The sequence below is a fragment of the Solea senegalensis genome, linkage group LG3 (assembly GCF_019176455.1).
Source record: "Solea senegalensis isolate Sse05_10M linkage group LG3, IFAPA_SoseM_1, whole genome shotgun sequence".
NCBI classification, from domain to species: Eukaryota; Metazoa; Chordata; class Actinopteri; order Pleuronectiformes; family Soleidae; genus Solea; species Solea senegalensis.
Genome location: NC_058023.1, coordinates 25661990 through 25685559, shown reverse-complemented (window position 1 = coordinate 25685559; position 23570 = coordinate 25661990). Strand labels below are relative to the sequence as shown.

Sequence of the window (23570 nt, the reverse complement as noted above, 5' to 3'; positions counted from 1 at the left end):
GTAAACAAGAGGCCTTTTCACATACACAGACATAAACAAGACACAAAAAAAAACCCTCAAATTATTATAATTTCTTTCTTTTAAGCTATAAAGACACGTCACAGCCTTTCATTAAGCAACAGAGTCTCACAATGAAGCTACCAGCCTTTTTACACAATGCAGGCACAGAAAACACACAGCTAGTGCATCCTCTAATTTACATAAATAAATTCACCTTTGGGCAATTTGCATGTTGATGAACTTGCGCTAATGCACTTGCATGCAACAAACACACAAAAAAGAGATAAGGGAGGGATAAAGAGATCAGTGAAACATTAAAAGCATGCCGACAAAGTAGCTTGTCTTTTGAGGGGGGTACATGTGCTCGCGTTAAACAAGGCTAATGGGAGTTAGCGTCACTTATTACAAGTAGGATTAATTACAGAGGAGGAAGAGTGTGAGCAAAGGGAAAAAAACAAACAAAAGATATTTCAAAGTGAAAGCATTCCAAAGATGCCACCTGCTGTTTTCACGTCGGCAAATCAAATGTGAGAGAAAGCGTCTTTGATTTTCACGTATTAACTAAACCTGTGTAACCATGGATTCACAGACAACAAAGGAAAACTGAACAAGCAAAGGAAATTCTCCACAAAAACTCTTAAAGAGGAGACGTGTCATGTAGCACTCGAGGGAGGAGGGAGTGACTTTTCAGTCGTTCCAGGACATTAACTGGCAACATCATGGCCATTAAACCTGTCCCTTAAAACAGTGAAATTTATTGACGTCTCAAGGATCTAAAAGTCATCGCCTTTAATGCAGGCAATCGTTCCAATTTGGAAAAGAAAAAAGAAAAAAAAGATGTAGAGTTAAAGGGTGATCGCCAATGTGCACTGGCCAGTAAACTCATGCCTGTTTATTGGCGTGAGGAAGTTCATGAGTAAACATTTCCATACATTCACATGTTGATCTTTCTATAGTAAATGATATATTGCCATTAACGTACTGTCGGTTAGTTGAGGTTGGCTTACGTCCTCTTGATTAGCATTGGAATGTTTGTTCTGTAGCAGAACGTGACAAAAATGTCCACGGGTATCTGACGAAATGAGGGATTTATTGTCAACAAACACAAGGTCAAACCCAAACAGATGAAGTCATTTGATGTTTCAATGAAAACAATCAACTTAGCTTGGAAACAGTGAAATGAGGTGTGGAGAACAATGGAACCCAGGAGAATGAATCTTTTTTTTTTTTTCCCAAGGCTTGTAATTAATAATTCAGAGCACCACCTAACACCAGACCTCATCATAGGCAACCGAAGTAAAGTTTCACAAACTTCTGCAGCATCAACACTGAATCCTTTTTGTTGGATTCAAAGTCTACGCGCTGCTTTCCCAGAGAGAGAGCGAGAGAAAGACTCTCCCAGAAATGCAGCAGTCGCTGAACAGTGAGAGGCGGTCAGCAGGATGATCAAATATCTGAAGTTAAGGCTGACGATGGGTTTTTGTTGACAGGTCAAATGTGTTGTGATGCAGCCTTGGCTGGTTTCAAGGTTTTTGCTGAAGTTGCAGTCGCTAATTAGACTCACTGAACGATCTTGGACATTATTTTGCAATCAAGTGGGGCTCATTTTAATAGAAAAGCACTTGAACACTTTGAATATGAGATAACTCAAGGTGAGCTATTCGATTTAGAAGGTGCATGGCTTTGTGCAGTTGGTTGAATCAAATATTTACACACTTTACATTGCCTATTCTTTCACTTTAAAAGAGAAACATGCAAACTGCAAATGGTCTCAAAGTTTGAGAACTTCAGATGATAATATCTGCCCGTCCATATTGGAGGACTGCTGTGCCTCAGCTACACCTTGTCTCTTTTTGGAGTTTACAAATTGGAGTAAGACAGGTTTTGGTTGATTCAGGGAGGCAACTAAGTCCTTCTTTCCCTCTTTGTGATTGAAACTGTTCCGGTACGGTATGTTTTTCCCCAACATCTGACAGACACACGGGAGGAGAGACACTTTAAAGACGCAGATAGAAGGTGACACAGAAAGTGCTGTGAGACACACACACATCAGCAGTGTCCTATCCCCCCCTGACCCCGAAAATCTAATTATGGCGTGAACAGTACCTTCACTTGGTAGGAGGGGTGTGCGATAGAGTTGTGACGTTCACGAACGAACCAAATCTGTTGAACGGCTCTTTACCATGAACGATGGGAACCGAGTCGCCGTGAAGGAGCCGTTCTTTTTTAAATTTTTTAATTAAAAAAACTCTCCTCCAAGGGAGAGTACACGTGGGGTGCCAATTTGATATGCAAATTTCGCGTGAGTGCGGACTGCGGAGTGTCAGACTGCAGCTATGAGCCAAAGGAAGCGCAGCAGCATTTGGATGCACTTTTCGGGTGAAAAGAACGAAATGTAACATATGCCAAAATAATTACTTTCAAGTCTTTCATATTGTTTACTAAAATTTGCACTAATATCCAAGGACAGTTTAGGAGTCCTCTGCAGGATTCTACTTTTTAGTTTTTATATATTTTTTTATAGTTTAGAACAGTATTGCATGGAAGTTTATTGTAGACTGCTCAGTTTTTTATTGCGCCACAAATAAAAAGCTGTTGCATGATTAACAAGTCAAAAGAGCTTTATTTACACTATTTCCAAAGATCCAAAATAGTGAGCCAGTCTTTTGAACGGCTCTTTGAAAGGAACGGCTCCTCAAGATTTTGCTCCCTCCAAAGAGCCATAAATCCCATCTCTGGCGTGTGAGACGTCCGTGTCAGCGAGATACGTAGCGCAACGTTGTACCGACAACAAACGATGACGTTGAACGCGACAGAACAGACAATAACACAATGGACAAGAATGGAGAACATCCAGCAGCTCTTTTTTCTGCTTTGTTTGTGGCTGTTCGTCTCAAGAAGACATCAAGCTTTGTATGAGAATAGACTGAGGACGTGAACAAGCACCGGTCGTAAGGGAGTGACGCATTTCGGTCTCTGAGTTTTATCTTGAACTACTTCAACTATTACTATTAATCCTGGTGACATCAAAGTAAACATTAAACTGAAAAAAATTATCATCGTTTCCATTCAGTTTATGGTGAAATGAGAGACCATCAAGAGGAAAGAAGTATGTAACAAGTAAGTACAAGAAGGAAAGTGCAGGAGTAGACAGTGTGGATCAATTGGCGCTTAGAGGTTTTAGAGAGAAAGTGTTGTCGAAAGTGACGAGTCGTCAAAAGGAAATTTTGTAAAACTGTAGTCACGACATCTGCCTTTTGTGAGCAGACATCGACCCGAGCCTTTGTCCAAATACACGGCATCTGATAAGCACTGAGGGGTAATTTTGGAAAAGACGAGAGGCCACTGTTCCCAAAAACAGATGCTATCGTGTCGACAGCCGAGCGAAAAACAATCCAGTAACACAAGATAAAAGCTATCTGTGATCTCATTAGAGGTGGTAATGTCAAGCCAGTGAGGTATAAAATGGCTCTGGCCCAACTATGATGACAGGGCACTTATGGAATAGGGTACAGAAAGAATGCTGAGTCACTTTTGTTTGTCTTTGTTGGGCTGTGGTGGAGCTCAGATGGTGTAAGGCCATTGTCTCTCTTTTCCTCCACTTCTTTTCTTTCTCTCTTTTTTTGTCTATCTAAACATAGAGATATAAAAACATACACACAGAGGCAGATAATCCCATATGCACAATCATCTCACAAATATAAACACAAGCTTGAGATATTAGTCTACAGTTAAGGACACACTGTCTGGCCCTTACGGCTTTACTGCTGAATCAGCATATTGAGTCAGCGTTGTTGCCCTCCACTGCTGAAAAAGATCACCGTGATTGGCTGTTGGGCTCAAGCCAATCACAAGCCGAGAGAGAAGACACAGGAAATGTTGAGCGACAACGACAGGAAAAAGGGGCACAAACAGCGTCGAAGATTTTCCACGCAAATGCATCTCCAACATGTCATTTGGGGCAAGCGTCGGTATGACAAATACAGACAACCGCTGGTGCAGGAAGTAATCTCCTCTCACATAGGTGGACAACATAAGTGTAGGTTGTACAGTATATGTGAGTGAGTCCAACTTTCCCCTCTGACACATGCCAATCGGAGGCATGACTGTTCGTCGTTCTCAACCATCAGTGTCTTATTCTGACACAAGACAACGACGTGCACCATCACCGACACTTAAAAACACACACACATATGTCCTTTCTATAGGTTTACTGGTAACATTCACAATTGCAAACAGCGCAGCATAAGACGGGGCAGCATAAACACTCACTCCACTTTCTCTTGCTCTCTTTATTTGAATGCAGCAAGCGAGTTCTCCCCTGCCTCTGGCTGCCGGAGCAGGTGACAGGATAGTCTGACAGCATCAAGGTTAGCCCAGACATGACCACGGCGCAGAGGCTTTGATAAAACCTTATGTTGCACAATGCATCATGGCCCTTTGAAAACGCTGTGAGCATTTCCAGTGACAAAAGGTGGAGCTTGGCTCCCAAGAAACAAAGTGGGTCTATTGTTTTTGACAAAACGGGAATTAGACGGGGAGGAAATCAGCTTTGCTAATTAACACATAGTTGCGAGTGTATGTGAAATGTCACCGAGGCATGTGTGAGTACACTCTGTGCATATATTAACTTACAGGCACTCAGCAGGCCGCTGCTTTGCGCTAATAATCACCAGTCAAGTGGAATTAAAATTAGCAAGACGCGCTCGCAGTGTCGTGTCACTGCAAACTGACAAAGCCCCGGAAGAATCAAGGTGTGAAATATTTCCTCCTGGTGTGGATCTAGCTCTGACGCAATTTTTCAAACTATCAAAGAAAGTTCAACAACACACAAATCAAATCTGAAGGAAGAAAATCCTGATCCCCCTCATGTATTATGCAGCCTGTGAGAAGACACTAAAAACATGGGTGTCCAGTTACACTCACCCTTTTCTCCTTCACAACAAAACATTTGTCCATCATTTTAAACCTTTACTATTTAACAGCCTACTATGCAGAGAGAAGACCGACAAAATGGCAAATAGATGAATGATACAGAAAAGAAAAAAAAAGAAGAAACTAGGACGGAGGGAGGCAAGACAGGTGACTAACCATCAATCCTGCTGACCAGCTCCTCCAGGGCCTTGACTTTCCTCTGGATCCCAGGTTGGGCAAAAGTGTAGTTGTCCTGAGGAAAGGAGAAATCAGAAGGTAGTTTTAAAATGGGGTGAATGAAAAACACATCAACAGTTCGTCGGGGAGCTCGAGTATCACCGGATGCACACACACACTCACACATTTTCCCTTTGAGGATCCATCGTCAAAAAAGTGAAATAAGAAAGTGCATATTTGAAGTGTTCGCCGGGCCTCCTTTCACACCTCACACAAAGCCTGAGCAATCTTTAAAAATAGTAAACAGAGAAAATAGGCCGTCTAACTGGCACCGGCATGACAAAAGGCATGTCTGTGGCCTTGAAGACAAAGTGGGCTGACTTAATGTGAGCCATGAACGGATCGCAGCCCTGCTTTTTCCGAGGTGTAGCCACAGTCTCTCGTCGAATTTGAGTGATAACGGCAAGCTAACGAAACGTGACAATGGTATAGTATGAAAGGTTATGGGTAAATACATATACATATACATTAATATATATATACATTAATGTTTGGAGAGGCACAACAAGCTTGTAAAACACAGCTCATGTGAATATCCTAATCAAATGTTAATTTTCCACTTCAAATAAGCCTATTTTTTCTTTTCATTGAGGTTATCCTTGGACAAAAGATGTAATGTGTCTACATTTGCAGCTAATAAGTAATATTAAGGGGCAAACAACGAGGCATACAAACTATGTCATACATTCTTTATTTTAACATGTATGTTGCAATAATTTAATAATGATTGATTTAGGACTTTTTTTTTTAGAGCAGGAACACAGGAGTGGACAGTGAACTTGCAGAATACAATACACAGGAAAATGGCATAGAAGCATTGTGTATTTGTGTGTGTGTCTGTGTGTGGGTGGGTGGGTTGACACCAAAATGCACACACACACACACACACACACACACAGAAGATCAAGTTTCCACAAGGGGTCATTTCAGTGTGGCTGAAGAACAGCTGATGTGGCAAACTCTCCAACAGATGGAGAGAGAAGAGGATAGAAGGATGGAGAGAGGAGAAGGGAGAAAATGAGCAGGAAGAAAAAGAGAGACAGGGTCATTTACCAATGAACAGCTACAGTTGTCCTTCTGGCTCAGCAGAACCAAGGCACACTTGCCCTCCTGAGTCCATCAGGGTCTGGCAGTGGAAAGAAACCACATTCTCACCTGCCCTTATTCTTTCCTCCACACAGCACTTCTGTCCATCCAAATGTAGCATAACTCTTCTACCCATCATCTTTCTTTCATCTCTACATGACACTTCTCTGATTCCTCTGCACTACATTGTAGTGTATTTTTTGCTAATTTCACATTTGTATATTGCCATTTTCTGTTCACAGTGTCTCTGTGCTTCTCTTTCTCATTATTTTTTCACCACACTACTAATATAGTTAGGCAATTAGCAAATGTAAGGCCCAGTACAAGTAATTGCATTTGCATTATTGAAGCTGCTGGATATAATCAACTGCCGTTCCTCTTCGATGTCTGGCCACTTTTATAAAGCAAAACAAAAAAAAATGTGGTCTCTTTGGTTGTGAGAGGTGTTCGTTATAAAAGGCACAAATGTGGGACTTTGGTATCAGGGGAGTCGTGGAATTTGTTATTCTGCCTTTTTCACAGACAGTAGAGGTTGTCACAGAGCTTGTTAGTTTGTGGCCACGTCTAAGATCGAGGCGGGGAAAAAAAAAATATGATTGCAGCTCTTTTGTGAATGGTATGCAAGGTCCTTGAATCAAAAAACAGGGCATCAATGGCTGCAGTGCCTCTGTACTGCTCCTACTGTACATGTAAGCGCCACAACTTTAGACTCTTGTGTGCATTTATGAGGTACAGGTGGACTTCTTCATATATATCCTAAACCAAGTTTCCATCTTTGTTGTGACTAAAATAAGTGGTGATGATAAAGAGCAAAATCAAGGGATCCACGTGTAAAAACTGCTCCACAGCAGCACTGGTGATTAAAATCTCTCGCGCTATGTTCTGCCATAGCATCATTTTAAGTAAACTTCTAGAAGAAAGCTGAACTTTAAACATTAGACCATAGGGTTACTATGGCATTTTCTGCACTGTGTGAAAAAATAAAATGTATTTCTGCTCCAGTTATTTAAGGAAAACCAAATATAAAAGCACATAGAAAGGTATTGGAAGTTCAAGAGGTTATCAAAACTCTTGTTTGTAAAACCGTCTGCTCAATTTTGCTTCCTTCCCTCGGTCTTTCTTACAAATCTTTCTCTTCTTCTTCATCCTACTCCTTATACATCTTGCTAATTTCTCCCCTTATCAATCTCTAGCCCCCCAACCTTCTGTTCTTCATTTCATTGTCTATTTTCATCAGTCTGCCGGTGCTAATGAAGCTAGACTTGACTAAGTGTTTTCTACATGCTATTAAGTCTCTGCTGCCTCGTTGTGTTCCCCTGTGTTTCATCCATTGCATGCTGTATTGCATTTTATTTGGTGACTGATTGTTGTTTATAAAACTAAATCTGTTTTTTTAAATTACTTTTTTATTCACTGGTGAAGACGTATTCATGTTACGGGTAAGACAGTTTTAGCTGCTTCATTTTTTCCATTCTTTATCCCTCCCCATGTCACCTGATTTTCATTGGTCTGTTCCTTTTCCACTTACTTTCTCTCTTTGTCAAATCCCATATTTTAAATCTTTGATCAGCTGAGGCAACAGGAGGAAATCAACTCTCACTCCATTATTCATACATTCCCCTTTTCTTCCACCATCTGTCCATCCACCACATCTGACCCAGCAAGTGGAACTTGCCCGTTTCACCCCGTGAGCGAATGGACAGACAGTGCGCAGACATAACCTCTTGTGTTTCTCTTTTCTTAGCCTGTCTTCAACAGCCCCTCATTCTCTCCTTCTTTACTCTCTCTCTCTCCCTCAGTCAGCTGAATCAATAGCTCCTCTTCACCTCTCAGTCCGTTCTATTACAGACAACAATGGCCCCACGCTGGACTAAGATTGCCTCCTATTGAAGCACTGGATGTCTATCAGTGAGTTGGACAGAGGCAACACAACGTCGTCGCAAGGTTATGTGTAGGTGTGAAAGATGGAGAGACATAAGGATAGAGGTGAAAGAGAGAGAACGACAGAGAGATGACAGGTCAAGATAAAGGTACACAATAATGGACGCGGTGATGTGGGGAAGAGTGAAGGACAGTGCAATATTCTGCCAGGTATGTTTGCGAGCATGTGAAGAGAGAGAAACAGAAAGTGATTACACGAGAAAGATGACGGGCCGTGACAGGGTATATAAATTACATTTGTTCAGAGGTACGGGAAGATTGGCCAGGTTTCATTCAATTGTTCTGGGTTTGTGGGAGCACATACGAAAAACATCTGTAGTAAGAGGGCAGAAAAATCAAATGTACACCGTTTGGCAGCGCTCCACCCCTGCTGCATTATACATCAATATCAATGTCACCAATAGTTGATGATGGGAAACTGTTTTCACTTGAATGAATACGAGCCGCAATACAAATACTATACGTTTACATGACAGTTGACGTGCTAACAACCAACAGCCAGCTAAACCAGAAACCACCTGGTGTTGCCTCTTGGTGGACACACTTAAAGGAATATTTCACCGATTTGCACTAAGCTTTGTATTACTAGAATAGGGCTAGTATTTTTGAAAAATTGTGCTTCCCAACCTCAGTTTCCCCTGAGTCGAGAAATATCTTTTTGTTTTACGTGCCCACCAGTGACACTTGGTCCGAGCCTTGGTCTGAGGCTTGAAACTGCAACGCTAATTCCGCACTATTTAGACCCACTTGTAAGGGGAAGGGACCGCACTTCCAGAATGTAAACAGTGTCCGCCATCTTTGCTAACAGTTACGCTAACAGGACCAAGTGTCAATGGTTTTTCTTTACTTTATTCCTTTAATTTAATCAAGTAATTCCGTGGTCGTGAGCAGAAGTCCAACTGAAAGGTGTAGTCAGTAGCCCTGGCTGTGTCACTTGTTTTGATTCAGGCACAAATGAGCCAACAGCACCGAGTACAACCATGACAAAATCTCTCGCTCTGCTTGTGGATCTGTGAGGCTGTACTCGGTATAATGCAGTATTATTAAGCAAACCGGAGTCAATGGTTGCTTGTCACTGGTCCTGTGATAGGAGGGTGACCTAGTAGATAATGATGGGAATTAACACTACACAGAGGGAAGAGCTGAGGCTGATGGACATAAAACCGTTTTGCAGATATACAACCGTAAAGTAGGGGTGGGTGAAAAATCAATACAGTGAAATATCGCAATATTTTGTGTGGCAATATTTAAGTACTGTTTTTTTTCAATGACGTTCCAATTTTTTTTAGCTTTTTGTGGAGTAAAACAAAGAAATATTGACATTTCTCACCCCCTTCCCACCCCCTATCGTAAAGTCAACACTGAAAAGTGAGACGTGTAGGTGCTTCAGGGGAAAATGAACAGAAATCTTGTGATATCACAAATTAACAACACAGTAAACACAGATGTGATGTATCAGAAGGAAGTAGTCAGCTCATTATAGTCTTGTTCTGTCCTCCAGAACTAATTATTCACCTCCTGTGTTATCAGTTGAAAACTGGCACATGAAAATCACACAAGCACTCACAACATAAACATTTGGTTTCACAGGCGAGGAACTGTTTTTTTCACAGGCGAGGAACTGTTTTTTTTTGGATATAGAAACCTGTAATTCCTTAGCCCAATTACAGAATCGGTGTTTCCATAAATGTGACGTTAAAGAAATCAGGTCATTGCCAGCAGCAGACCGCTGTTACTCAATATCTCTTGGACAATTAAAACAGCACAGAACAAAAGGGACACGCAGTACAACTCTTACAACAACTCTCTTATTCTTTCAAAGTAAATTTATGTTTCCTTGTAAGGAGGACTATTTAATCAAGAGCACCACAATAGTGTTATGATTGAGAAGAAGAAAGACGAGGTTTCGTTATATCACACAGACATACACGCTCTTAATCAAGTACTTGGAGTCTACTGCAGAATATGATTTGTGCTTAATGTAGAACCCTGCCTTGCCTTACACGATCCCTAATGTGATCAACACTATTTGATTCTTTGCTAACAACGTTTATATCCAACATAACAGTGCATACTCTCATTATGTAGATATCTCCCGGGACTTTGTCTGAAAAAATGAATTTCCTCGTCACTTACTTACATCACGTGAAACCTGTGGCTGGTTCCTCAACAAAAATAATAAAAAATAATTGAAGTAATCAACATGCACATTCTTTTTTCATGCATCCTTCCTGTGCCTGACAACCGCAGCTACTTCTTCCATTACCACTGACCTACTTTAGCCAACATGATGCCAATTGATATATATATATCGCCATATATGTTGTTAGAAAAGCAATTTATTGGGTTAGTGTGACTAAACCTGAAATGCAAAATACATATAATTAAAATGTTCATGCATCTGACATTGAATTCAATTGTATTTATCACAGTCTGACCCAGATAGTGTGTTTGCTAGTTGTATTACTATTGCATGGATGTCCTCAGTCAGAGGCAAATTGGCCAAAGTACTCAACGCATGCTCCACAGTTCCCACCCTCTGCAATTTGATCCAGTAATAAAAGATGCTGGACACAGAAGAAGAAGACAACTAAGACGAAGACAAAGAAGAAAACAACAGGGACGGACAAGAAGACCAAATTTATGCTCTCTCAGCTCAAATGATTCAATATATTAAAACTCCTGGTCTATAGGAAGATTTGGAATGGTGTACAACATGCTACTAACTAGCTAGCAGCTAAAGTGGTCCACAAGTGGTTCACTTAACTTCTTACTGCTTCACTTAACTTCTTACTGTTTCACTTTTTTTTTTTTTCATTTTGTATGCTTGTTATGCACCTATGACACCAGAACAAATTCCTTGTATGTGCAAATCATACTTGGCAATAAAGCTCTTCTGATTCTGATTATGATTCTGATGTCAACCAGAAACTGCTTAATAAACTGGGGCATATCACCACCTACTGTGGCATAGCAGAGGTGGACACAGGGCAGACAATAAATCAGTTCCCTACTAGTGTTTGTATCCAGAAACAAGGACAGTAGTTCAATTTAACCGCGTAGTCGAGCCTCAACTTAACTGTGCGCTGAAACACACTCATAAGAGGGAGGTGGGCGTGTCAAAGACGAAGTTGTTTTCCAACAGCCGATACATTTAGAGGTAGACTAATAAGACTTGGAAGACAGACAATCCAAACACACATTCAAATATGCTGTCAAGCATCACACTTCCGCAGACACACCAGCTGGCAGTTATGCCTCCTCAGTGTGCGTTTGTGTGTGTGTGTTAGGGTGGGTGGGCGGGTTGGGATGTGGATTGAGTGACAGCCCAAGGTGACGGCAGGGAACCCTTGGGGAAACCAGAACAGGACATGGCGTCTGGTTTAGTCTGGCTACCGTCTGCTAGACGTCGGTCCTCAGACCCTTGTTCCCACTCAAGGGAGACCCCATCTCTTGCTGGCACAGTGAAAACAGATGGTTGCCTTGACAGAGTGCAGGCACACACCGACTGGCTCAGAATCCAAGGGAGGGGAAGAAGGCAGCTCAGACGTGAAGCCGCATGAGAGGGAGCTGTTGACCATTTCATCTGTTTTCTATTATTTTACATGATAAAGGTTTATGATAAAGTAATGTGTGTCTAAATGACTAATCTTTTTCCGTCTCCCAAGTGAAAAATATACACTCGTATTTTCACTCTTTTGAAACACAAACTGAACTGTATTTGGCAGAGACGCGATGAGTCACAGAAGATGTAGGCAAGAGGAATTCATTGCCTCCACAGTAGCTATTACTGATCGTTGGGTCCACACCAATAGCAATGGAAAGGCTGAAAAAATTTGCATACAGCTTCCATTTAGGCGTCACATTTCCATCAATGCAGATTAGACAGAGGTCAAATGTTAGTGAGTATTAGTGGGATATTTGTCGAGTGCGTGGGTGTTCTGACACACAGCTAATTTCCATTCAATGCTTCGAATTGTACTAAAAACCTGCCAAATATTATTACAGGCAGCTCATCTGTTCAAGTTTTCCAGCCAAAGTGCTGTGTAAACTGAATAAATGAAGGATCTTTCATGTTTTCCCACTCTTTGGCTTCAAATAAGTGGCTGTGCAGTTTATGTCAGAGCTACAGTGTGCATCATGTGCACAGATTAGTACATCAAACCATGGCATTCAAACCAACCAAAAAAAGGAAAAAGTTTGAAGCATTTTACTTGGGCCCCATTTGTCAAGACTACCGTTGAAATATTCAGAGTTCAGATCCCAGGGCGAAATTAAATTTCTCAAAGATAGGTCCAGCACTGGAAAAAATATATTTAAGAGCCCCTGCTGCAAAAAGGCATATCTGCAGAATTAGCATAAAAGTAGGTTTTCATCTGCTGGCTTTAAAACTGAGAACCCTTAGGGGGTTTGCTGGAAGAATAATGGACTTCTGAAACTTTCTGACTTCATTTTCTACTCATGGCATGGCAAGCAGGTAAGACCCAGACTCACTGGCTGGGTTGGGGAAGCTTTCAGATGTCTATTGGTGTTTTCAAAACAGCCATTGTGACAGTACAGTAGAAGAAAAAGCAGTGTAAATGATGTTATCAATTTTCTGGAACGGAGTACTTTTTTTTCTTTTTTTCTTTTTAACTGCATATGTTTAGCAGGACATGTCGTAATCAACAACAACATCTTGGGCAGAGATGATAAGTCCACTCAAATTCATTGAAAAGACAGACATGGAACAATTTTAACAAGTTACATAAGTCAAGTTAGCCAGAGGCGCTGTCAAACTTAGCACGCTAGAAGACTAATTGGATGCTGCAGACTCTGAGGCAACATTGGGGTCAACCGGAGAGCTGTGGCCAATATGGGTGAATGTATCAATTTGAAGATTTTTATTTTTGGGGGGGCACTGATTTCATGTAAAAGCTGTCATTTTAATTTGTTTTTTTTTTCAGTTTATTTCAATAATTATTATTTGTTTTACACATCACACAGATTATTCACAAAAATTGATAAAATAATATAATGAAATATACTACTTGGTCAGTCTTTCTGGACAGTTCTTGACCGGATACAAACACTTCTGCGGACAGTCTCTTCAATTTACAAACAGAATAAAACACGGGGCCTTATTTAAATGTCTCTTAATGATCATTACTTTCCATTGGGCATCGACAACGTGATGTCCTAGGCCGCACATTCCATTATTATCAGTCCTATGATGTCCCTCAGCCAGTTGTTCAAACAAAATCAATTACATTTCCTCACAGTCTGTTTATTAGTTTAGAGGTAGTCATGCTTAAAAGCTCTCGAAAGTGTCACATGAGTGGATGATCATCATGAACAATAAAAGCACAAGCCTATTTAAGTTGCCAGGCCCCTGCCATGAGTTTAGTAGCTCAGGGTAGTTCAGCCATGTTTTTTGATCATGTCAGAACCATGTAACCAGGCAACTGTGGCTGGCCTGTTTGATGTGTAAATGTGCAGTTGAGTGCTTATTAATTCGGTTGTACACAAACACACACACACACTTGCATTTATGAGTTTCCTACGAGGTCAAACGAGGACAGAGGTATTGCTGTTTACTATATTTACCCCTTCAGCTGTCACCTGCAGTCTAATAAAGCTGTGAGTGGTGGGTACAAATGGGCCTGGATATTAGCCTAGTCAGCAAGTTTAATTTTTATCAATAATATATACAAAGAAAATGATATAATATAGGGGGCATCTGAGGAAGACTTACAACATTTGAGTGCCTCTGAAGTGTGAGCATTAACAAGAAAATTTTCATCTACACGTCAACCTGATTTTGTCATCTCAGACATTAGTGCTGCCTGGGATCAGCTGATCTCTCTAACCTGCAATTTATCCCAACCCTTCTTTCAGCAGGAAGGGAGTTTTATGCAGCTGCTCATTAGAGAAGCTGCTTAAGGGAAATGACAGCCAAAATAGCCTGTTCTGTTTTAGGTGGGAGAGAAGCGTGGTGGTGAAAAACGAAAACCAGCGCTAATGGCCAATTTACTGTATTAAAAAGATGAGGGTGGGGGGAAAAAATCTTTTAAAAAGTATCGCCATTGTACACCAGGTAATTATATAAATTTAGGCGAAAAGAACACCAGCTGTGGCTCATAGATGGATGACAGGAAGTATACGTTTCTCCTCATAAAATCCTCCAACCATGTAGTGGTTTTCAAACCGACCATTTATGAGTTTCTGCACTGAGATGCAATTAAATATTTTTCCAACACTTTTCCCAAGACAGGTGGACACCAGTGTGACATCATTTCCACAGCCAATAGGGAATATACAGGATGCTTAAAGCTCCAGTGTTTAGCTTCTATTACTTAAACACGGTGGCATCCCTGTCCCCCTGCCCTCTTTCACACATTTCCATTCACACACACACACATTCACAGAGAAACAGCTGCCAACTTCTGCCCGTATAAGTTATGTGTTGTATATCTGTCTTTTAAACATGTCCAGACTTCATTGAGGACACTTGGAGCTGCCGGAGCATTGGCTTTGTGTTCTGCTGGCAGAGCACGCATTTGAATATGACACTTGATTAAAATACGAGCACACTGACACGCCTGTGAATAAAATATGATTGTGAAGTCCTACTGAAGAGCCAGGTTTATTTTCAGCAGTAGCATTGACTTGTGAAACTCATTCAGTGAGGGGGAGGGCTTCTTGGTGTTTTTAGCCATAATGCAACTGTATGAAGTTGTTCTCAGATCATCGACAAATTACAGTGCAGAGTCACGCAGTCTCAACCACAGTGTGCATAATGCATTGGAACGGGAGAGGGGACATCCCTGGTCCATTGCACATAATTAGTTTGCAGCTAAACAAACAAGCACGGGAACAAACAACTTCCATACACAGCAACACACACAGTCTCCCCATCGTCTTTTATTCCTCTCACACGTGCTTTCGTTCTTGCTCTCTGAGGGACAACAAGGCACAGCATCTATTAATTTCTTTAATGAATAGCTGACCAATTGACTGTCATTTATTGTTGCTTACATTTTATGCACTTATTGCTTTAAGTGTAGGGCAGTGTGAGCCTAAGTGTATTTTAATGCACTTACATGCACTAATGAGGATAAAACATTTTCTTTTCTCACTTAAACTTTTTTACTGCTTATTTCCATACAACAGTAAACATATTGCCCAATCAATGCATTTAAACATTAACTGATGTGGCCAATCTCCTAAGTGTTATTTTAGAGCGGGGTCATTGACCTGACTGCAAAGACTTGGCATATGCTTTTTAAACCTGTGCCAGGAAATAATTGTGAGTGTTGCTGTGCTAAAACATGATCAGCGAGAATAAATCATATAGTATAATATGAATGAGTCAGAAATGTAAACCGAGATGATTCATGATCAAAAGTTATGTTTGACACTCTTTCTTGAAGCAGGAAAGACACCAGCACAAATCCCTGTGTTGAGCCAGCGTGTAGTTCTTGTAAAGTCATTTTAGGACAAAAGGTAGAGTTGAGCATGGAATGTGACAGTGATGCTGTTCAAGGTAAATCTAGCAGGCAGACAAATTTAATATTGACAGATGGCTCAGCCATGACCACCGAGAGCGAGGTCGTTTAAGAATGCTGAAAAAAGTTCTTGGAAAGAAATGATGAAACAAATTGAAGTTCAGTGTAGCTGTGGTATGCCTTCAATTCTCTAGTCTGCAGACTTTAGAGCTTACTTCTTAAAAAAAAAAAAAAGCTAATTTACATTTGATGCTTATGCTGTAAACAATAAAAAGGAGGGCTGCATGCTTTAAATCACAACAAAATGTAAAGCCAGTCAATTGCAACAATGCTATTAATGCTATATTAATTTTGTAGTAGCAGTTTCAAGTAGCAGCTTCAAGATGCATTCAAGAAACCTTGCAAATTTCACACATGCAGTCCACTAACCAAATGCCTACTGCTGCTGCAAACGGTGCGGCAATTAGTCAGTAGCAGTCAAGGTATTCATTTTTATAATAGTTACCTTTTATTATCAAACAAATAATCTCTTATCAAATATTCATGCCCATCCCAAAATTGTACATTAATTACATTTTCACAGTTGCATTAGTCTGTTCAGTTAGTCTTTTGAAGTAGAGACGTTTGAGGTTCCTAAGCAGAGTCACTGTTGCAAACACAGCAGTTCAGCATCCTGCCTGTTTGAACAGAAAGCCGGGAGGGCCAGAACGTGACTTACAAATAGTTTTTTGTGTAAGCAGGCATTGGATTGGATTGGTTTGGACTGGAAAATGTGCTGCAGTCTGACATTTTCACTGGCTTACCATGCTTTCTTACATCCCCTTCCTTTGGCACTGTGTAACACACCTACACTGTTTCGCTGACGTGCATATGAATCCATTGAGAAACTACATTGCCAAAGGGCCGTCTGACAACATGGTACATATTCAGAAAGACTGACCTCAAGCAGGGAACGTTTTTTTTGTTTAATGTATTCCCCATTAACTTAATTCAGATGCTAGATCCCCTGGTGGAAGTGCAGGCAATGAGAAAATGAGTTGGCCACTGGACATATTCATGACTGACCCTTATAGACATACTGTGTAACAGCTAAATGTTTGTTTGGAAAGACACCAGTAATTTAGTTGGCCATTCAATTAAACAAAACTGAGTTAAACAGGCCAAATATTACTGCACTGTTGTGTCTTGAAGCCATACTCATTTTCTAGACATTCGTTAGTTCAGTATGTTGAATGAATAACATATCTGTGTGAGAGTTCTCTCACTTCAGTTATCACTGGATTGACCTTATACAATATATACGTAAATGTTCTTGCTATACTGCAAGTTGCTTGTGTAGTTCATGCCCGGAAGAGAAAAAGAGCAGAGCAGAGGTTTCATTTGAAATGTAACTTGAAGAAGCACCAGGGTGTCCTAAACTTGTAAATAGGTCAGCATTGTTTTCATTGAATTAATAAACTATTTAGTCCATGAAAAACAAAAAATCCCCAAGTCCAAGTTCTAAAGTGAAGTCTGAGAAGCTGGTACTAGGAAATTTTGTATTTTATTTTTTTCTTTAATGATCTAAAAAGTTTCTTTCCATCAAAACAAGTAACTGATCAATAACTTTAGCCATTAAAACATACTGCAAAATCCCTCGTCACCAAAAGTTTCAGTCAATTAGACTTAAAGTACTGACAAGAAGGAAAGGTTTGTAAGTTGAAACCAGATGAGCCGTCATCAATGCAGAAAAAGTGACAAAAAGTGAAAGACTCACGCAGGAAAAACCGTAGGAAACACAGACTACACGTAGGAGGAAGTCAGCAGGAGACTGAGCATCTACCGTCTATTGCAAGTATAAGACTGTATGTGGTTATTTAGATCAAAGTTTGTGCTAAGACAGCTGATATCTTTTTAACACATACATACACACATGCTTACCTGGATGCCGTCTAACAGTTTGCTCATGCACCAGAAGCTGTCAGCCTCAATGTTCCTCAGGGCCTCTTCTTGGAGACTGGACACGTCAAAGTTTTCCACTTCCTCTTCTAGAGTAGAGAAAGGAAAACAAAGATCTTAAGAAAAAAGCACTGCAGGACACAAAGTAAAAGAAACAGCAAACAAGTGTAAGAAAAAGAAAAATGAAAAGCTAGAGAGAATCAGACATGGAGAACAAATCAGGCCGACCTGCACAGCAGGGGCGCCATCATAAGCCTTCTATTCAGACAGAAGAATGAGGAAGGGAAAAAAAAAGGAAGAATGTGCATGTAATGGACTTCATAAATGACGCTTTACTTGACTTGAACTTCATCCTCGTCCCTTAAAAACGCCAGGGTATTTGTCATGAATGCTTTGAATGTACAAAATTGACGTAGACCTACAGTTGCAAAACAAAATCCCATTTCAAAGGCTCAAGATTTGCAATTTGTCACAGTCACAATGTGTCCAACAGTCATGCTTCATCATCGATTTTGCTCTGAATTAGAACATAACTTACAACATTGACATCCGATTCCAATAAACAAGGCCCAAAACAAGGATTGAGACCATTAAAAATGTTGTCCCATGGACCTCCATGCAACCTGCGGAGTCACTCCCTGGTGGCCAACTGGCAAAGTCATATTTTTTTATATATATATACATTATTTATACTATATATTATATATATATTATATATTTATACATTCTCAACCAGAGGTTTATTCTCCCAGTAGACTGGTGGATTGGTTGGGCTGTATGCATATAAAGACAAATCAGAGGAATCCTAAAACACACCGCAGACCACACTGAGGAAACAACAGTCTCCCAACAGCGAGTGCACCGAGTCCTCAGTCATCTCCAGCGGGTGACTGCAGCGACGGGTGTCATCAGATGTCATTAATGGCAGCAGTGTGTGACGGACTGCAGGGGTTTTGACGGGCTTCTGACAAGCCACTGACAACCAGCGGAGAGGAGATGGGACGAGACTGACAAACAATGATCGAGTGAGGTAGACAGACGGACAGACATACAGAGAGAGAGAGAGAGAGAAGGCACCAGACATTAACAAAGAAACAGGAAGTATGAGTGGGTCTGTGTACGTGTGATCATATTACTAAACATGTAGTGTTTGTACGTATGCATTTGTGTGAGCTTGTGCATTCCGAACGCTCACACTCTCCTTACAATCAGGGCCCAGCAGCGATGCTTGGTATCCTTGGCAACTCAAGTGGAATGTTGTAATGAGCATGTCCCGCATGAAAGTGTGTGTGTGTACACGTAATTATATCTTTGTGAGGTCCAAAAAACGTACAAAACTATCTTTGTGAGGACATTTTGACATTGTGGGGACATTTTGTCTGGCCCCCTCAATTTTAAAGATTTTTTTTTCATTTTTCTGGGTTATTACCTGGTTTTAAGGTTAGGGTTAGAATTAGGTTAAGCACCTAGTCGTGATGGTTAGGGTAAGGGGCTAAGGGACTACATTATATCTATGTCCTCACTAAGACATATAAACAAGTTTGTGTATGTGTGTGTCTTATCTCGCCTCAAGTCAGGCAAGAGTGGGCAGAAACAGAGAGGTATGTCATTATAGTGAGACCTTTGGTGCTATCACGCTTGCACTGATCAAGGTGTCCATGCACACAGAAATCTCATTTTGTTCGCATTGCTATCAGATGCTTAATACAAGATATGAAGTGGTCAGCGGCTGCAATGTGATTACACATCAGCGTAGTTCATTTTAACAGGAGCGATGTAAAAAGAGAAAAAAAAAAAATGTAATAAAGCCACGGGCTACACATCAACAGCCATTACCAGTGCAAATGCGCCATCTAATGAAATCCAATTTTTGGATGAAAGTGTAAACATACTCGGGGAGAAAGAGGTCAGCCACCAAAAATCCCATGAGTCAGAGGCAACTGATAGGATGAAAACATGCAATATTGCTCCTCAACTTTCCCTTCAACACAACAGACATCACCTACAATCAAGTAGACCAGCTGTTATAACAGTGCAAAGACAAAAAAAGAGCCACCATCTGACCAATTTGAAGCCAGTATTTAATTTGATAGCACCTCTATAGTGATGCAGGAGATAATGACGGCCCATGATTGCAGCCCTCTCTGCGGGATGCAGTGGCTCTGGACATTAAATTTGAAGTTGAAAGGATTAATTGTGAACAGGCCGACTGGCAATTGGTGCGGTGTCACTGCTGATTAACAAGGTGGCGAGCGTGCCACTGCTTGAGCATTCTCAGAGACTCGGAGGATCCCAAAGTCTCAAATCAGTCGCCGTCATGCCGAAAGCCATTTCGTCGGGCACAGTTCCAAAGCCAGACCTTGACTCTGAACAGATTAGAAGGGACAGCTGCTTGGAGGAGTCCAGTGGTCGCACTGGAGTTGAGCATAGCTCATCACAATAACAAGGACGCACGAGAGGGAGGGCAAGAGGAGAAAAGGCCATAGTGGGAGTGACTGGATCAGATGGCAACAGTGCAGTCTGTGATTGCTAGTGGCCCTGACACAAACACCAATGACCAGCTGTACATGGATGACTGCTCAGGTTATTAGTCATTTTCATGGTCAGGTAGTCCAGAGAGTATTTTTAAAGAATGGAAGAATCAAAGCTGTGCAGTGAATGTCTGATGATTTCGACACAGACAATAGCCAAATTCAGATTTTGTGACCCACTTCATCCTCCTTCAATCCGTGTGTGTTTCTGCGACATGAAAAACAAACAAACAAAAGCAAACACCATAAGGACAACTTACTTCGAACTCAACAAATTTGAGTCTGACTTGACCTGCCTCCAGAAAAACAAAACAAAAACGTGCTAATTACGTTCATGGAATCCACGCCTCAGTAAAAATTAATTTGAAATCGTCTCTTGGTGATTACTTACAGAGATCTGCCTCCTCGCTAAGGACCAGCTGACAATATGTGTCTGAGACATGATCCGTGTAGAAATCCTTCACAAATAAGGACCTGGGGAATTTCTAGGAGGTTCAGGCTTCAGTGAGCCTACCATCAGAGAGCTGCAGTCTCGATGGCTGCGGCTCTCAAGTCAGTTTTTGCTCCAAAATAATCTTAGGCAAGAATAATATTCTCAGGTTGTTGAGAGGTCAGACACAAACTCACCCTGGTAGGAGAGTGCACTTGATGCAGCATACTCTGAAAGGACAAACACACACATCCATGGCAGCACAGGCCTCTGAAGATGGGCACTTTGTCATCTAATTGGTAGAACAGCAGAACACAGACAGACAAGGGAGGCTGACACGCATGCACACAAGTCTGCACGCTCACATCAGTAAAATGACAGCAAGAAAGAATCATCACAGGATTTATTTGATGCTTGGGCTTGTTACAGAAAAACCTCCTCAGTCAGAAAAGATAAATACTCAGGATTTTTTCATTTCCAAATATAATATAGCGAGCTGGGCTTTGGGCATCCATACTAAACACCAATCCAAAACGAAGATTAAATCAATACACTGGATGCCTCACTACATAGAGGAGATTAGGATCATTCTTTTATATGTTGGGCAGCATCAGGCCTGACTGCAACTCTGCTTTTCTAGCTTTGGAAAACAAAATGGAATTTTTTTTTGCACACACACTCATTGTGTGCCACCCATGTAAACATTGGCTTTGTAGGAACTGAAATGGCAGTAGAACATGATGGCTCTTTGTTGTTGTTTTTTAAGCTATAGTCTATATTAGGTCTCCTTGTACCATGATGTATCAGTGTGTCAGTACACTACTGAGGTACACATAAACATACACTCACCAGCCAATTTATTGGGTACACCTTTTCATCTGCTTGTTTATGCAAATATCGAATCAGCCAGTCACCTGGCAGCAACTAAACGTTCAAGACGACCTGCTGAAGTTGAAAGAATGGGAAAGAACAGCGATTTAAGGGACTATGAGCATAGTGGTTGTTGGTGCCAGATGGTCTGAGTTATTCAGAGACAGTTGCTCTACTGGGATTTTCACACACAACCATCTCTAGGGTCTACAGTGAATTCTTGGGAAATAAACAAACAAAACCTTAAATAGCCTTGTTAAGGTCAGAGGTCAATAAAGAACGGGCAGGCTGGTTCAAAATGATAGAAAGAAAACAGTACATCAAATAATGACTCATTATAACCAAGGGGTACAGAAGGCCATCTTCAAATATTGAAGCAGATGGTCTACAGTGACAGAAGACTACTCCTGCCACTTTGATAAGTGTCCTGTGTACCCAATAAAGTGGGCATACGAGTGTAGACATAAACATGGAGCGACACAGAATGAAACTGGCTGGATCGGCTCCATGTTGTTACCAATACAATCCAGGCAGAATTGGACAGATATCTGATAGCACTGAATATTGAATCAGATTGAATTCCTAACAGAGGTTCATTCATTTATCAACATTTTTAGAAAAAGTTGAGGTGAACAATTTTTCTCCCAAAAAAGTTTCAGCTCTGCCAGTTGTTGTCTCCTTATGTCTCCTCTTTCACAATAAGGTTTTATCCTTTTTCCTCCCTTTATTGTTTCATCTGATTATCTCTTCATCACTCCGTGGCACATCAATGCTCTTTCTCTTGGCTCGCCGTTCTCACTTCTTGTGTCCAAATCTATATAGCAATTTGACTTTATTTTGTTGCTATTAGCACTCAATTGTCCTCCTAATGGGAACCTGATTTTCAAAACTGACATCATGTTTTATTGAAGAAGATCTGAAACTATTGACTGAGGTCATTAGCTAGTCAGGAAAATGTTTACTGATGTTATAAATGAAGTTAAAAGTTGGCTCATTTTCCCATAGACTTCCATTCAGACTGAACTGTTCTTGTGACCACCTGGTGGCTATTCAATTTATTCTTACTTCAGAGACATCCTGAGCCAGCACACCAGAAAACTTTCTTCTCTTTATATACAGTCTATGTCGCTACCCTTCTTCTCCATGCTGTTACTCCTGCCCCACTCCACTCTTCTTCACCTTTCATCATAATGGCCAAGGAGCCAGTTTCCTGCCAGCCCAAGGGCTTATTTCCTGGTTTGTCCTGGCGCAGGGGGTAACTTGTCCAGAGAGACCAACTGCTTGGCCACTGCCAGCTGTGAGCACTTCGCACAGCTTGGCAAGTGGAGCTGAGTTACACCTCCGGAGACCGAGTGCGGGCACTAACACACTCATAGACACGCACAAACTTTGCACAGGACACACACACACTTGGGCCAGTGCTACCATCTGCTCTTTACAACGATGGGCCACAAGGTAATGTGATGTAAGATGATAAACGAGCTAGTACGGCCTGATGTAATCATAAAGTGTGTGTGTGTGTGTGTGTGTGTGTGTGTGTGGAGGGGGGGGAAACAGCAATTGGCAATAAAAAACAGTCCCATTTGACAACCTTCTGTTGGTTCAGATTAATCACAGGCAATCCTGAGTTGCTGACTGCCACAGAGAGACAGCACACAATTGGCTTTAACAAGATTTCTCCATCCAAAGTTTATAAGATCACATGAAGAGGTGCAGTCATTACTTATCATTTACAGCGGCAGTCACAGTTAAATCTAATCAATCTAATGACTCACAATTTAGGTGGTGAATCCAAACATTTCCCATTGCACTTTCTACCTTTGGAATGACACTAAAGCAGTCAGGCTGAAGTTCTATAAGCACGTTGGCTGCTCGTGAGACATGTACAGTGATACTTCCACCTACGCTGCATCTGTAACAAAGCCTCGCTCAACCTCTCACCCAGGCTGCAGCAAGACTTCCCCGCTGTGACACAATTAGTGTGATAACACCCATGTTAATGAGAGCTGAACATTTTCCAGAGATGTGGCATTCATACTGCTGGATAATTAAGAGGAGAGTCATCCTGGCAACCTCACATACACATGGAGAGCGAGCACGCACACACACACACACACCAACACATAGCTACTCTTC

At 41.1% G+C, this 23570-nt stretch overlaps 1 protein-coding gene across 2 annotated transcripts in view; it reads right to left on the bottom strand.

Annotated features, from left to right (window-relative positions):
- tbc1d22a (TBC1 domain family, member 22a) overlaps window positions 1–23570 on the bottom strand; it is a 118684-nt gene that overhangs the window by 38177 nt on the left and 56937 nt on the right. For both annotated transcript variants that reach the window (XM_044021724.1, XM_044021723.1), the window contains exons 10-11: window positions 17586–17692; window positions 5092–5167 (exon numbers count right to left, since the gene is read on the bottom strand). In XM_044021724.1, the coding sequence (XP_043877659.1) occupies window positions 5092–5167; window positions 17586–17692 (183 nt within the window). The remainder of the gene's footprint in view (window positions 1–5091; window positions 5168–17585; window positions 17693–23570) is intronic.